This window comes from Amblyomma mixtum, chromosome 6 (genome assembly GCF_055824585.1).
Source record: "Amblyomma mixtum isolate Tamu chromosome 6, ASM5582458v1, whole genome shotgun sequence".
Lineage (NCBI taxonomy): Eukaryota > Metazoa > Arthropoda > Arachnida > Ixodida > Ixodidae > Amblyomma > Amblyomma mixtum.
Genome location: NC_143017.1, coordinates 114816499 through 114833779, shown reverse-complemented (window position 1 = coordinate 114833779; position 17281 = coordinate 114816499). Strand labels below are relative to the sequence as shown.

General features: G+C 44.6%; 1 protein-coding gene across 1 annotated transcript; it reads right to left on the bottom strand.

Annotated features, from left to right (window-relative positions):
* Positions 1-15195: 15195 nt before the first annotated feature.
* Positions 15196-17048, bottom strand: LOC149340111 (acetylcholinesterase-like). Its single transcript, XM_089551053.1, has one exon. The coding sequence runs from the start codon at positions 17020-17022 to the stop codon at positions 15196-15198; it is 1827 nt and encodes a 608-aa protein (XP_089407179.1). The 5' UTR covers positions 17023-17048.
* Between the last annotated feature and the right edge of the window lie 233 nt (positions 17049-17281).

Genomic DNA, 17281 nt, shown 5'->3' with positions numbered 1-17281 from the left:
AGGGAAATTTAGTTTTCATATATGAAAACTAAATTTCCTGCGTATATATAAACCAAGAGGCTCTGGCAGAACTGTTTTAGCGCCTGTCAGTCCAGAAGTTACTTAAGCTTTGAATACGGGATTAACCACTGCCCGGTGGCAATCTTTCGAGCGCAGCATTACATAATTCATGCGTGGTTCGATGCAGGAAAGCTGGTCGGAATGGCCGGCGAAGGTTCTTGAATACTCTTGGTAACGAACACGCTCCTTGTCTTCCTGCGCACGTCACATCTGCAGAAATATCTATCGCGCCACTTCTCGCGTCACTATAACAGCGCTCCAGCAGCGCTCATCAGTTCTGGTGCATCGATTGCTGTGGAAGCATTAGGCAGTGGTTAGTTTCATGGCCGTTTAACCCTCATATGCGCAGACAGCAAGCAGATCTGGAAAAAGTTGAGCTTCCAGAGCTTCTTCGCAAATGATCGCTTCACGGCAGAAATGTAAAATCCTTGGAGCGTTATTAAATCACGATAATTATCGCAGATATAAAGTTAATAAAAACTGATTATTTCTATATGCTTAGGAACGATAAAACTCTCCTCAAATAAGCACGCGCATGAAATAACTCAAGAGCAGAATTCAAAACTGCTCCATCATGTGTGAATGCAGCATTACGAACATTGAAATTCTAGGCTATCCTGAATTAGCTTTTCCATGAATTAATATTTCAACAGGCCTCCTGCGTCCCTGGCAGTTCAAGCTTTGACCTTGTTTCGATAAATAAGTTGTAAGAGACTGCTTTTCTAAGTATGCTGGAAACTGATTCAATTCGATGGGGCAAAATGAAAATTATTAGCATTTTTACGCTTCGTGTTAGAGCTTCTATACGCCGCGCATCACTGGATTAAGGTGCTTTTAGAGCTAATACTTGGACGAATGCACCACTATGCGGCATAGCAACTTTTTAAATCTCAGGGTGAACTGTTTGGCGAACGATTCAGAAATACTGTAGGCTGTGTTATCATTTTCTTTAATACACAACTGTAAGCTTCCCACGGCTCGAGAGATCGAGAAAGGTGTGTTAACAAAGAACGCCAGAGAAGTCGGTCCTAGTATGGTTTGTATCTTTCTACATGGCTTTGTGTGGTGGAGGCAGGGAAGGAAAAGGGTTGCCATAAATTACGATGTTGACGAACGATAGGTCGTTGGATAAAAGCGGTTAGTCGACATCTCCGCCGCGTAAAAGCATACATACACTCCCAGGCAGGGGCATCTAAGTCGATAGCACTGTTCACTAAACTCTCTCATGCACTATCGCGATAAAAACTTTACGCTGCGGGATTGTGCAGAAAAAACTCTATTTCGTGCTGTCATGCAATCCTGTCGCCTGAAGTTTGTCAAGCTATGAGGAGACTTGAATGCTCTGTCCGCTGATAACCATATCACGCGACCGGGTGGCGACGTAGACTTGTAGATAACTTTTTTTTTCCCCAAAAACACGCCTTTCGTAATGTTTTGATCGCAGCAGTACTTGCGTATGCACGTTTCGGTTTCTCTAACATACTTCTAAGTAACGCAATATTGACTCCGGCTGTTAGTCTGGTCATCCTGCTGGGACAGCGCTTGTGCTCATAAAATTCCCGCCGAACGCGTTTCCTTAAACTGGTCTTTATGTATATATTCATGCGCTTTCCTAGCCTATCAAGGTCGATCAGTTTTATTCACCTTAAGCGTGACAGACCTTTTTTTTTTTTTTTTTTTTGGGGGGGGGGGGGGGATTGCGCAATCGGAATATGCTGCCACCATCGGTAATTGCGATGCGAGCTGCGGTGAAAAACTCTTGTGTAGTAGTATTAGTAGTAGTAGTAGTAGGAGGAGGAGCACTAGGAGTAGCAGTAATAGTAGTGGTTTATTATTACAAAAAAAAGGAGGAAAGAAAATATGTTGCCGGCCGCAGCAGCTGCTATGTAATATCTTGGGCACTTGACCTGCGGCAGGTGGAAACAAAGGGACAGGAAGCAAGGAGAAGTACGAAGGGGAGGGACAGAGAGAATGGACAGGGGAAACCTTCCTGCTTTGCGCAAAAGCTGTCGTTTTTTTTTTTTTCCTCGCTGCCCCAAAATTGCGCAACGCATAATTCTAGTATTTATGAATTTCGTGTCTCTGCCAAAAGCTCATTACTGAGAAAAGTGAGCGGCAAAAAAGCAGAGGAAGTTGAAGCGTCGCCCGCAGGCACATTTTCGTTTCCCGGGCTCCTCCTGTATTCATTTGGACAGAAAATAAACATTTTGGACAGATAATAACGCTGGACATTCTTGTATTGTGCAGAATGTGGTACCGCAAAATTTAAGTTTCTCCATTAGTGCGTACCTTTACGGTGCTTGTATATTCTCTGGGGCATTTACTCCTGTTTCTTTCCTTTCTGGGGATATAATCATAGCCAGCCACCGTGTCATTCTCGAGGATTAACGGGTGGAAAGACTTCCAACATCTTACACTGCTAGGCACATTGTGGAGTAAAGGGAGATGAGGTAAGGCTCCTTCTACTGCGTGTGATACGATGCAGCTTGTCAGGCACAGACCCCTTCAGTTCGGCCCTGCCTGACAATCCGCGTTTATGAACGGAGTTTTCCTTGGCGTCAGCAGCTGCCATGCCGAAGTTTCATGGGTTTTTGAGGCCTTAACGTCCCAAAGCGACTCAGGATATGATGGACGCCGCAGTGAAGGGCGCCAAAAATTTTGACCAGCTAGGGTTCTTTTACGTGCAGTGACACCGGACAGTGCACGGCCCTCTATAATTTTCTCTCCATCGAAATTCGACTGCCGCGGCCGGGTTCGAACCCGCTTCTTTTCAGGCACTGAGGAAGTGTTGATGAAAGTTGTCTCGCTATGTAAGGCCATAGACATCGCATGACCGGAAGCTTGCTGAGGAGTAAGAATTAATTTGCCTAAAGTGGGTCGCAGCAAACGACACTCCGCAACAGTCATTCCTACATTCCGTTTGCATGAATTCCACAATTTTGGGCTTTGTCGGCATAGCAGATGAACAGAAAAGTGACCAGTGCCGAGAAAGCTCTACTGCCTTTCAAATTACGTCATGTATATAGGTTGGAGAACTGACGCATATTTTTATTGGAGTCTATTACTTGTCGTTCACTCACGAATCATTTTGCCTAACGACAATAGCGCGGTAGCGTTCGAATAATAGCGTTTCATAAGGCGAACTTCCGGCTTCGCCATAGGCTGAGAAAATTTGGTTGACTTTAAAGAAGCAGGAAAGGTCGAAATGAATTCAATCTCCTCTGCTGCGGTGTGTACAGCGGCCCACTGTGCAGGTCTCTGTCCAAAACAATGCATTGTTAGTGTTTTAGGTAAACCATTGCCCATTTACGTTACGCGCCTAGTATGCACGGGCTGAGATTATTGTAAAGTCATTCTTTTGTGCCTCAGTTTCGACAGGAACTGCAAGTTTCTTCAGGCATCCACAATTTACTTCACAATTCAGAAATATGTAACCAGTTTCCTTTACGACAAAGTCTATAGAATAATTGGATAAAGTGAGTCTAAACGAAAAGAGAAAAACGCCTTTCTGAGATTTAGTGCATGTTCTTGCCGTTCGGATTCTTTCCTTTGATCTGATTTCTTCTGCAATAGACTCTTTTCTTGTTCATTATTACGAGCACGGTTCGGGCGCCACAGTACACATCTTCCAGGTTCCAAATGTTTTGTGGTCTTTTTATTCGCACTCTAGTTTTTGCAATTTAAAACCACTTACAAAACTTCAAAAAATCATTCGATATTTTCTCTATGTTGCACAGATCAAGCTGCGACTAGCGCAGTGAATCAGAGTAGTACCAAACACAGGTTGAGTAGGGGCCGAGATGTGCACTAGATTCCTGAAATGAATGCGCTATCCCTTTAAGCGAATTATGAGCTGTCATGTCACGATCCTCAGGGAGTGAAGGTGGCGAGCCATTTGACCACGTGCAGGGGTGGACAAGATGATGCACAGTTGCCACGTGCAGACAAATGTCGTAAGCCAACGCCAGGAATGTTTCGTGATTTCTTCCTCGCGGCCTTGTCTGTAGGTAATCGGTGATTATAATTCCTATTTTCTTTTCCTTCTGTTCGGCCTAGAGCTTCCTCCTTCCAGGAAAACGATCGTGCTGACATCTGAAGGTGCCGCTCTTAGCCTTGAGTTCACATTCTCTAAGAAGGAGTAGGAAACTGCAAGAGATCCTTTCCGCCCCAGCACTCAAGCGACAAGCGTTTGCAGCGGCCATGTGCATGGATTGTTTCCTTCTGTGATATGCGTTTCAACTCGGAGACGGTCGCGCGGAGTGCGTTTTCTGCAGGTGTCATGAATTTCTTGTAGTCCATTTAGAGCCTGCAAAGCTTTGCTGAAAGAAGAAAGTAATGGTGCAATTGTGGAACGTGATTCGAATGAAGCGGTAAAAAGTAGAAAAAAAACTAACGAGCATCAAGTAACTAAAAAAGTTCGCCATCGAAGGCTTTAAAACAGATAATTCTCCTAAGGCGGAGACTACATTTTGTTCTTGTTGTCGGCCTCATAAAAATGGCGCGTACTTACATAGGAGACTGGCCATAATCAGGCGGGGACTACATGTTTTGTATATTGCATGCGGCAGAAATGTGATATGAAAAATTTGAGCAACTCTATTTCAGTGACAGAGATGATTGGGGTCGGGAAGAGGCCTAACAAACTTAAATTTTTTAGAGGTAAAGAATAAAAGAAAAGAAAAACAGAAATAGGAACGCAAAAAAATCGTAGACCGAAATTCATTAATAAAATAGTATAACGAACAAAAGATTATGATGGAAGGCGTTTTGATTTCTGAATAAAATTTTGAATGCCAGAGCAAACATTCCCACTGGTACGTCGAAGCATGGAAGCGCAGAATACAGGCGCAAACTGAGTTTCTGGAATGTAATTTCTAACAATCGCCTCCTCAGCGATGTTTAGCGGCGACAAAAGAGAAGAAAGTGTTTTTTTTGTTTGTTTCTGGCTCAGCACAATACGCAGAGAATGGGGAGATCGCGAAACCGGGCCTGTAGAGGACCTTTTGGTCTGCTCTTGGCAGTGATAGGGGTAGAGCGCAGTGAGAAAAATGTCTTAGCTGTCAACCAATATTTTTTTTTTCAGAGTTCTTAACTTCCTTTCTTCACTACTACCCAGGAACATCCCAGTCAACGCTGAAAATGGTGACAATAATAACATGAGGACACCCCTGCCTCAAGGAGCTTTTCGCTGTAATATGCTTTGTTAGGCCTTTACCATAACCGCTTGTGATTTTTGTTCCTCCACATTGATGTCCTTCGTCTTACACTGCACTTTACTGTAAGTTGGATAGACAATTCAGTACTCCCCCGGATAGTGTGCTTCCCGAGTCCGCATTTTGTGGAATCGATGGGTCGAAAGCTACGCTGCTGCAGGACTTGAAGTCTACTTATTGTTCGGTGTGCATGCAAGCTCTTCAGTGTGCGCTATATTCTGTTTCGGTTCTCACCCTCCTATCTTTCCTTCTATTTCTTTTCCGCCTCTTTCATGTGTAAATATCCGACTGGACCTAACTCCTGTTAACCACTCTGCCGTTTTTTACGCAATCTTTCCCTCCAATGTATGCAATAAGAAAAGCCAAAAGGACAATACCAGTCTCAAGGTCATGTCCATTGAGGTAAAACGATTGTGTCTTCATTTTCACTGACATTGCAATTCGAGCGGATACAAGTGGTCCGTCTACGTCATTGATTGTATTCATGCAGTGCAAACCTTGTGCTTCGTAACGCTTCTGACAATCAGCGCTTCCATATGAGTGGCCTTTCTTTCCGCACGACGTTTTGACGCCGTTATTTTCCGCTTCTGTACACAATCCGCTCTCCTGTGACGCGTGCCCTCTTGTCAGTGCTATTCTATTGCGACGCCACTGCCTAAAGTCTTTCCTAAGACAAACGTACTCTTCGAGAAGTAGGCAGCCCCGCCAACTTGAGAGGTTGCAGCTTCTGTGCGACGTGCACACATGCATGAGGAGAAGCGCGAATTCCTCCCAAGGGCAGAGAGGTTCGTGCGCAAACGAACGTATGCCAGCACCCGTACACGCGCTTTACTTTTGTTCGTTGGCTGCTGTTCGGACGCAGCACCGGTCACGATATTATTACGATCTTTGGCGGTCGCTTTCGCGATTACTTCGGTTGTTATACCTCAAGCGCGAGTAGCTGACCTTGAAGAGATCAATACCACTGCCTCCTGATGGCCATGCCAATACCGAGATATCCCCCTTTCTCTCAGCGCACTGCGTGCGACCTCTATAGCGATCGACGGAAATTTAAGGTAAGAGTTGCAGTGTACAATCAATAGGTGGCGCTCGGCAGCAGGAGTATTGCCACTTGAGAATGTTTTACTCTGTTTCAAGCCACGAGTGAAATCATGAGTAAACAAAAAAAAACAGACAGCAGGTGGGAGATTAGCATTAGGTGACCAAGGAAAAACCGGAAATGATGCAGAGAGGAGTGCGCGGGCTGGATATTCAAACTCGGAACGCGGAAATTAGATTGCAGTACGAAGAACAGCCAAGGAAGATGGGCAGAAATCGTTGATTAGCAAAGGTATGCAAATATTTTTTACACAAAGAACGCTGACTGCGAGTGGAGGAACAAAGCTAGAAAACTAAGCTGCAGGTACGCAGGAAATGCCGGTCTAAGAAAAAGAGTTAAACGCCTGGTCATAGAGGCACAAAGAATGAAAAGGGCGAAGGCTATGGAAAAGAGGCCACTATGCTATGTTCCCCAGTAAAGGCAAAAATGGTGTTGGAGAGGAATCGCTTCATGGGGCTCAAGATGCGACACCCTTAATTTGAAGTGAGGTCAAGGTTCCTTAGAAAGCGCAGCTTTGGAAAGAAATATATCCGTAGTGATGATGTTGCGCAGTGTGCTTTTCATATCAAAAGACAATTCTATATATTTTGTTAAAACGTTGTAGCACTCACCCCGATGTTGATGCGGACACAATCAGCGTCCCAGACAACACATCAATATTATAGGCAGATCGCTCGGAAGTCATAAGCCGGATGTAAGGACTGTTCGGCGGATGTCCGGCACAAATCCAAAAAACATCGAAGTGAAACGCTGGAGGATGTTTTCCGATGTACGAAAGCGTGTATTCCACGACCTTGTTGGGACTTCGAACGGTCGTTAATAATATCTTCTCGCCAGAATGTCGATGCCCCAAAATGAGAAAACAGGGAGTATTCACTAAAATAAAGTTCAGCATGGTGAGCATACTGTTGCAACAAAATTCGCAGGTATACACACCAGTACAAATTGTAGTGTGAGGTCAAAGAAAAGAGACGTCGCCTGTTCCACTAAACCATCATGGGTGCACATCAGCGCGTACAGGCGGTAAAATGGAGGCTATAGAGATGGGCCTCCGCCCACACCAGTGCTGTACCGCGGTTTACACACCAACACCATGGTAACATATTCGGCATACAACATACATTCACACCGACACACTACTGATGTTGAACCGTCGGCGCTGGCGCACAGTTGCCGCCCTCATCACGGTGTTACACTTGCGGTGTTAGAGTACTTTCCGCACCCGCCGCTATGAGCTACGGTTGCCCGGATGAAGACTGTCAAGGCTAGGCTATACGCAACATAAATACTCTCGAAATTACAAGGCTGGAAATCTACCGCCAAAAATCTGCAGCCCCGTATTCGACATGTGGAGGTCATAGATTCTGATCCCACTGGCGGCATGCGGTTGTCTTTTCTTCTTCATTTTTAGTCTTTTTTTATGTTTTGTATTTTTATTTCCTTATTTTACTTTGCCATCAGTTACCGTTCAGGCAGCAAATGATTACGCTACTCATTTGCCATAGGCTACCGCACAAAAAAAAAGAATTTCCCTTATTCTCTGTGTCTAACATTCTCGGAGAAAAATTTTGAAAATTGGAAAGTTGTAACACAGTGTTACAGAAATATTTAAGGTAGTGGTCCATTCTTCTGATATGTAACAAAATCTTTCTTTTATAATGTTTCCATCGATCGCATCGAGCAGTTAAGACTGCAATAGAAAACCAATGGGAAATACTTTTGACGATAGCAAAAATGCCAATAGCAAAAAAATTGCGACTGCCGTCTGGTGATCTTCGGGTATAATTATTTTTATAGTGAAATCTTACATTATATGAAAAAATGGCGTTCATCAACGGTTTCTCTCTCAAAAATGCTTTTCTCCAAAATTGTTGGGAATGTATTAATATCAATAGCAGTTGGCTTCTTGTAGGTGTATATCGTAACGAGCCCGCGATTTCGCTTATCCTTGTCTGCTCAAGGACATAGAGGGAACATACACAGTCGCTCTCAACTAACAATCGAGTGTTTTCGAGGCCACAACCGCAAGCTCATTATACCGGGTGTCCCAACTAAACTTTGAAAGTCATGTGGCGTAGGTTGCCGAATTTTAGCCATTCTGAAAATTTAGTTGAATAGTCAAGACTAATAGGTATCTTTTGATGAAATGGCTTCAAGAAAAAAATGTTAGTTGAAAGTTATATATCACCTCAAAAACCGCCGGCTGAAATATCTGAAACAAGGCACCGCTTACAGGGCATTTTTTTACCGGCGCTAAAATAAAACACGCACTTTTCAGAATCTACCACTTTACAGAGGTGCTACTTGAGCGCCCTAAGAGTCGCAGTTACAGAAAAATCTCCGCTTATCTGCGAAACATTGTTTACACAAGGCTTTTGTGCTTGCCCTGGGTGCGGCATATACGATGGCGTATTACCCTCTACGAGATCCCGTATTGGGTCGCGAAAATAGATCCACTATAGTGTGGTTTATTTTGAATTTCACGCACTTTCTTTTAAGGTGGTTGAAAAAAGCTACATAAATGTTACCTTGCTGGAAACATTTGAGCCCACTGTTTTTCAAGGTGGTGTAAAACTGAACTTGACAGTTTTTCCACGCCAGCAATACTTTAAAAGTTAGCTGCAGTCCAACTAAACTAATTAACTACCTTTGCAGAACGAGAAATAATTCTCACTAGGACACACTACTCTCAACAACACTGAGTACGTTTTAGTTTACAACACACTTTGTCTTTTTTAAAAACTTTGTTACATCTTACTGGGACACCTCGTACTGAGCCCTGTGTTATCAAGAAGCGTATAAAGATCGCAGAAAACGACAGTAGAAAAAGTGGCCCTATTAAACTGATAGTTAGGCGATCAGTTTTGGGTGAAGGGAGAATTCAAACCTTTCTGATAAATGAAAAACATATGTACACCTCTCCTGCTTTCTGATCATTGTAATGTTTCAAGGTCTTACACTCACTAAAGGTGGATGCCGCCGCGGTGGCTCAGTGGCTATGGTGCTCGGCTGCTGGCCCGAAAGACGCGGGTTCGATCCCGGCCGCGGCGGCTGAATTTCTTTGGAGAAATTCGAGGCCCGTGTACTGTGCGATGTCAGTGCACGTTAAAGAACCCCAGGTGGTCGAAATTTCCGGAGCCCTTCACTACGGCGTCTCTCATAGCCGTAGTCGCTTTGAGACGTTAAACCCCATAAACCAACCAACCAACCACTAAAGGTGGAATGCAGTCGTGATCGAGATTATTGCAGCGTTTGGTCAAGTGGCGGCCCTGTCACGCTTCAGGTATAGCACGTACTCTCGCAGACAATCACTGATGCGCCTCCCGGTCTGCCCTGTTCAGCTTCGCCCGCATGGCAATAGGACACTTCGGACCACACTGCATGCATGTTCAGTTGAAGAATCTGCAGTCTTGTTCTTTTCCGCATAGCTGTTTTTTTTTTGTTCACTCTCTTACAGGGCGCTTCAAGTATGTTCAGAAACGGGGAAGGCAACCTCTACTACAGCCTGGACCACGTTGTCTGTATATATTGAACCCCATAAATGTAGGGGATCACGGCTGGTTTAGTCCTTGTACATTCGACGAGACTTTACATTTGCATGCTTTTCTCGCGTTATTGCCTGTATAATAATGAATTCTGCAACACTGGCGAGCAGTGTGCTGGGGAGGTCTGTGCCCTTCGACCGTTTTTTTTTTTTTTTGGGGGGGGAGCTGTAGCTGCCTTCAAAAGGGCTTTTTTTCCTTTTTTCCTTTTTCCTTTTCTGCGTTGTCAGTGTTTTTCTTGAACTCTACGCAGTTCGCACATGATACGTTTTAGTTGGCATCCTAAAAAGCATTGGGCTGTTCCACGTGCGCGTGTGTGCTCCCACCATGCCCTGTTGTTTCGCAAAATTACATAGCTCCTTACATCTGAAAATAATACCTCCTGTCTACGTTCCCCGTCTATAGACTACTGCGCACTGCTTGAACGTTCTACTCAATTGTGACCTTGCGGGGTGCACTGTCCTGGCGATATAATTGGCATCGAGAAAACTGCTCCAGCAGATGCTGTAGGAAAAGAAAAACATCCCTGTAGACATAACATAAACAGAGCAAGACACAATAGACATTAAGCCTAGCTTCCTTAGAAATGCGTGGCAGCCTGACTTTCAGAGTTCACAGCGGTAGCGCTGCAGAGCGCCACCCCATATTTTACAAAGCATCTTGTACTGTGTCTTGGTTGTTGTCACTGTCGTCACCTCGCAGTGTATGACACTTCGGTCTTTTTTTTCTTTTTTTTGCTTATATTTTGGTTTACGTCATGTTTTTTCTTTCAAAAGTGCATTATTTTTTCTTTTTTTCATGTTTCCTTTTCTTTGAATTTGGTTGTTCGTATACTCCTCTCCTTTCATTCGACGAAGGCAGGCTGTGTGTCCCTATGGGTCCACTAAGTTGGCTTGAATGTCTCTACGAGCTCTTCTACTTTCTCGCTCTCTGGGACCTCAGAAAGTGTTGCTTATTCTATAGTTGTGTCTCCCATCACTAGCAGCATTGGATCACTCTCCTACAACATTTTCTTTTTTCTCTTCCTCCAAGCGCCATAGGCGAAATACTGTTATCGCTACCAATTATGACTACCTTCGGAGCGCAGATATACTTAACATAGTATCGTATCAACTCCACAGACATTTTAAAAATCCTTTGGAAGAAATAGAGCGCAGAAAAAAATAGTCATTAGAGTACAGAGCGAGAGGGCGGAAAAACTTCTTGCACGCTGGGTTCAACCAGCGCTGCTTTTATCTCGGGAACGATTTCGACGCACTTCGTATTTCCCCACAAGCCTCGAGAGATAACAGGCTAATAACCGACATACAGCGTCTATTCCCCTCGTTTCTAAATATAGCTTTAGGACGAGCAAAAACATATAGACGGTGCCAGGATGGTTTTGTATAGGCGCAGTGAACGCTCGGCGCACATTGCTACTCTTTCTTTTTGTCTTTTTTTTTCGTGTCGTACTCGCATGAGCAAGTACGCGTATTTTGTGAGTTACCCACTCAGATAACTGCGGGGTTCTTCAGCCCTGCCTTCCCAAGCCTCCAAGGCGCTGCTTGTCCTGTGGTTCCCTCCGGATCCGCCTTTCTCCTCAAAAATAACGAGTGATGAACGCAAGAACAACAGCGGCGGCCTTACTTGACTGTGCAGTATTCTGACGCCACCTCTATGTCGACATGCCATTATCGACTAGTTGCGTCAGAAAAAGGTAACATCCCCACAGCGTTTGCTAGTTTTGTTATTTATCCCTGAGATGCAGCAGAGGTTGTTTAAACTTGTGCTATGCATCTTTCCTTTCTGCAGTCACACACTTGGTCAAAGCCCCCATATCCCCCTTTCCTTAGACGCCAAGCAGTGCCGCCTATTACGGGCTCAGACGTCACAGTATAGTATCGCTACCCGCCTGCCCTTAAGAGCGCCCTGTAGCCACCACCACTTGCACGGCACAGTCAGAATGGCTGACCGTAAATAATGTTTTTTGGAGCTGGTGCACGGCGCACCAGCCTCTGCAGTTTGGCACACAGTGTCCGGTGCTCGACTTGCTGGTTATCTATGACTGCTGCTGCTGTGTACTACTGTAAACAGTTGTCACATTGGCAGCGTCACATTCAAGCCTTCTTTAAACTACTCGTTGGGCTTCAAGACAGCGCATCAGAAAGCAAACAGTGCGTGTGAAAACTTTTCATGCAGACCGACTGCACAGCGGTATTTATAGTCGCGATAGAACTTTATTTTTTCTAGGCTTCTTTGAAAACTTCTTCTTTTAAGCTTCTTTTAAAACTTTTTTAATGATTCTTTTAAAACTAGAAATAATAATAATGGCGTCCTTTCGGCATTAGTTAACTGGATCTGTTGATAGCTACAACAGCGAACACTTTTAGGAGACCGACGACGGCTGCACTTTATCCCTCCCGGTCTGCACCGGTGTACCTCAAGGTATTGCGCCAGGCCCGCTCCTCATTTCAGTTTATATAAATGACCTTGTTATCATCAGTAACCAAGATGTTAAACTGTGCCCATTTTCTGATGATTATGCGCTCTACAAACATGTATCTTCACCTTCCGGCCGAACTGTTAGCCCTCTACGTCATAACCTGAAAGGACACCCAGAAAAGTCGGGTTATAAGCCCTTAACTCGAAATAAGGCCCACGTTAGAGTATGAATCGTCAATTTGGGACCCATAAACACAAAAAAAAAGCCATAGCTGTAGTTGCAAAAATGCAGCTGCACTTTTATAATAAATGCCGCCGCACTGATTCACCAGCTGTTCTAGTGACCGCAGATAGTATAACTTCTCTCCATATACAAACGAAAGTATCAGGTTCTCATTTATACACTCATTTATTGGGGAGAGATTTGGTATTTCGCACGTGGACTATCTGCAATCATTGGACATTCGTGAGATCCGCCGCCATTATAACTACTTCATTTGTCCCTACTTTGCTCGCACAGACGTGTTCAAGTTTTCTTACTTACTCCGAAACATTTCAGGTTGTAACAAAATACCGGAAAATATGCTACTTACGAACACCTTTGAAAAAAGCATTAAGGGAATATTACAAATGATTTTAGGTTTTCAATTCACTAATCCTCTGTTTACGTGCCCTGTACTGATTTTTTTTCTTGTGAGAATTGGTGACTGTTTGCTGGTGATAAATTGCTTGTCATTTTCTATACATTTAGGTTGCAGTTGTCGGAGAAACAAATTGATATCAGTACTGTTTTTTTTTTTCCTACTTGCTTGAACCAAAAGCCTCTTATTTGCAGCACTATATAAATAAATAAATAAAATCATGTTGCGGATCACTCACAGAATTTAACGGTTCTAGGCGCTTTAACAGCTATATCAATGGCGCGCCTTATTTTTTCAAGATATCCAGAGCGTCAGGTGCGGGACAGCAGTTGTACTTTATTCCAGTCGCACACAAAACTGGGGAGTAAATTTTCGGAAACATTACACTTTCGACCGATTCTGCACCTATTGTCATATTTATCACAATGTGTGCGATCCTTTTTTCACCCCTATGTAACATAACTCTCAACAACTTTTCTTGCGAAACACAGCTTCTCACTTTGACTAACGGCATGCATTATTTTCTCGATCATGGTTTCGAAGTCGATTGCGTCTTCTTTCATTTTTCTAAAGCGTTTGACAAGCCGCTCATGACTTTCGTCTTTAAAAACTTAGAAAACTGTATATTGGCCCTAACGTATCGGCGTAGATTGAATCCTTCCAAACAAAGCGTTCACAATTTGTGCAAGCTATCGCTATAACTCTTCATTGATAGCAGTAACATCTGTTGTGCCGACGGGATCGCTTCTTGATCTCTTACTTTTCTCGTTTATATTAACAGCCTTCCTACGAACCATTTGCGTTCAATTAAACTTTCTTGATGACGATTTTGCTGTTTATCGAGCGACTAAGAACACGAACTACGTTCCCTTGCAACCAATTGACCTGAACGCAGACTCTAGCTGGTGTTCTAAATGGCATATGACCCTTAATTAATACAACAATAAATCCTCCAGTCTATCTTATTACCAATGCATCTTTACGACCTCTTAGATCTTGTTGTTTTTTAACTCCGAGCCTCATTTGAAATGATCATCATCAACCACATTACTGCCAAATCAAATCGCATGTTGGAATATTTAAAAGTATTTTTTCCATAACTTCTGCCAAACTAATACTTCATAAACCTGGTGCGTTCTAAGCTAGACTATATACTTATTCAATGTGGGGCCTTAGTTGTTGCTCAAAACAGCTATTCAAGCAGTGCAAAATAGCGCAGCCTGTTCTATTTTTCGAACTATAATCGTTCAATAAGCATATCCGTCATGAATCATGCGTTATCATTACTGCCCTTTGAGGTGCGCGAAAAGGTGTCACCATTGAGGTTTTTCTTGAACATTTCTCATACTAACGAAGATCTCAAAAATGCGCTGTTCATCCCACCTCCCTACTTATAATCATGCGTTGATCATGCGCGCAAGGTCGCCATCCCACTTTGCTGCACTACTGCTTCAATGGCATCTTTCATCCGCAAGACGTGATCGGAGTGAAACCACCGACACCTACGCTTACTACTGATGACAACAAAGAATTCAAAAACCGGTTACGCAAATATTTTGCAGTAGATTAGAATATACTCTTTTTATTTTTCTTCACATTGTAGTCCTGCATGGCGATGGCGCGATTTTCCACGTATATGCGTTCTTCTTCTTGTTCTTACCATCGTTTATACATTGTTCTTCTCATTGTATTGTGATGAGTTTGTATTATAGGTGCTGTTGTGGCTGTTTCTAAATAACCGAAACCTTTCAATACCACCTGCTGTAGTTCTTTTGCTGACCCTAAGTTCTTTATTGCGTACTGCATATCTGTTTTAATATTATGTAATCCGTGTTTCCTTCACCCAGTGATCATGTATAATGATCCTAAAAACGTCTGTTCTTAATTGTTCTTGTGTGCAATTTTTTAACCGCTCACTCCCCTCTCTAATGCACTTTCCATGCGCCATAAGCGAATTTCAAATAAATAAAAAAGGTAACTCTATCCTGGGACAAAAGTCTCTGGACCGCGTTCTCCGTAAACGAAGCCGATTGCTCTATTACTACCCGGTAGGTGGAGAAAATATTTTGTACAACTGAAATTCCAAATCCCATTCCTTCACCTCCCGGCTAAATACAGTGAATAAATACAGAGCTATCGGCTTCATTTAAGGAGCACGTAGTTCAGAGACTTTTTCCCCGACTGCACTACCATGCAGTGTTCGTGAAAACAAAAAGTACTCACCCATCTTTAGCGAAGGAATAAAAAGCACTGACGATTTCTTCCATCAGCTTCACTTCTTCTCTAGTATAGTTCAAAGATTTCATAATATCGAAAGCTTGGCCTTTCATCGCTTCAATCTTCTGGCTGGTGTCGTTCAGGAACGGCAGAGATCCGAGAGCGTACACCGTCTCCTCGGAATGAGTGACTCCCATCCACTCCGGCCAGAAGCTGTGCGACGGACGGTAGGCGAACAGGTAGCGATAAGTACTTATTCCTTGTCGTGGTGTCAGTTCGCTCAAAAGCTGCACTGGGCACTGAAACATAGCGTCGCCGAGGAGCTCACTGAACAGTTCGGTCACCTGTTCATTCGTGTGCTCAGCGTCGGGGCCTCCAAAGTAGGCTTCTACCACTTCTTTCGCCTGCGACACGGACAAGCCGAACATCGGTCCCAGGGCCACCGTTATACCAAGTCGGTAATCTGTCGACAATATTTCCTTCAGTGCCGGAGCAGCGTGATGTATATTGTCGAAAATCAGCGTGCCCTCGTTCAAAACGTTTCCGAGCACGATTTCCTTGACATGAAGCTTCTTCCAGGTATCTTCCAAGAACGGGTCTTCAGGAAAAAACTCATCGCCGTATGTCGGAATAACCGCCCGTTGTGCGGGATCTCGTTCGATGGTCCTGAAAATGAAATCCGCATCCAGACTTCTCAGGCAGGATAGAGCGTCATTTATCTGGTCGTCCAGCGTTCTGTTGAAGTCGTAACAGCCCAAGTCACTGACGATTTTTACGAATTTGCCTTCACCTCTGTGCGACAATCCCAGAATCATTGAGAGCGGTGCACCACTCAGCATGATGGCCCTTTTAAAGAGGCCCCGGCTCTGCGGAGACGCTAAGTGCAGTCCTACGGAAATACCCCCGGCGCTCTGGCCCATCAGCGTCACTTCATCCGGGTCGCCACCGAAGTTGGCGATGTTCGCGCGAACCCACTTTAGAGCCAAGTTCTGATCCCAGAGGCCCATGTTTCCCGGCAGCTCGGGTCTATCTAGCGAAAGGAAGCCCAGCACGCTCACTCTGTAGTTGAAAGTCACGAACACCACATCGGACAAGGCGACGAAGTTCGCCGCGTTGTAGACGAACAGCGCCGAATCACCCCAGTTGAAGGCACCCCCGAGAATGTAGAAAATTACAGGTCGCTTCCCGTCGCACGCACCGGAGTGAGAGCAAGCAGAAGAACGTCTCCAGACATTGATATAGAGGCAGTCTTCGGAAGCGCTGGAGTAGTAGTCGAGGGGCGCTGCTGGGATCACTCGAATCGGGGTCTGCCAGCAGGGAGACGGCATTTCTGTGGCCCTGTATGTTTGGTTCCAGGGTTTGACGGGGCGCGGTCTCTGGAAGCGCAGGTCCCCGATCGGGGCCGTGGCATAGGGTATTCCCAGAAAGGCGTCCACATCTGTCCCACCTTGATTAATTCGCTTTCCCGCGACGCGTCCGGAGGCGGTCAGGGCAATGGGTTCCGCTCTGTCGCCGTACGCGCAAAGAACGAGGCTGGCACAGACGGCGAGCGCCGTCGCGAGGGCCGGCATTCGTCGTGAGTTGCGTGTCATGTGGAGCTGCCGGACGAGTGCCATGCCGTCTTTTATTGCTCGCTCGACTGCGTCTGAGAGAAGGGCTATGGGGCAAGAGGGGCCGATCGAAGAAGCCACCATTCGGTGTATATAAACCAGCTTCCTCGAGCACTGCTTCTTATGTGGAGGGATCTTTATTTTTATTTTTCTTACCCGCCCATTACCGCAAATAGGCTGCGCTAGCGTGGACTCACTTGATTTTTTGTGGATACGCATGCTGAGTTAATACTGAACGGCATATTTCCCGAAGCTCGTTAGTTCACACCCAGAATGTCATTTCTCGGCCGGTTAGAAAGTTTAGTGGCCACCCTATAAACGGAGTGCCTTCGTAGCTACTTCCAGAAGTTTTCCTGAAAAGATGCCAGACCTAAAGGAATATAAAATGAGAAGAAGATTCCCGGGAGAAGTATCCTTTTCACGTCGTTTAACTGCACACAATTCCTTTTCAGGGACCACTTCTTTCCAGTACGAAATG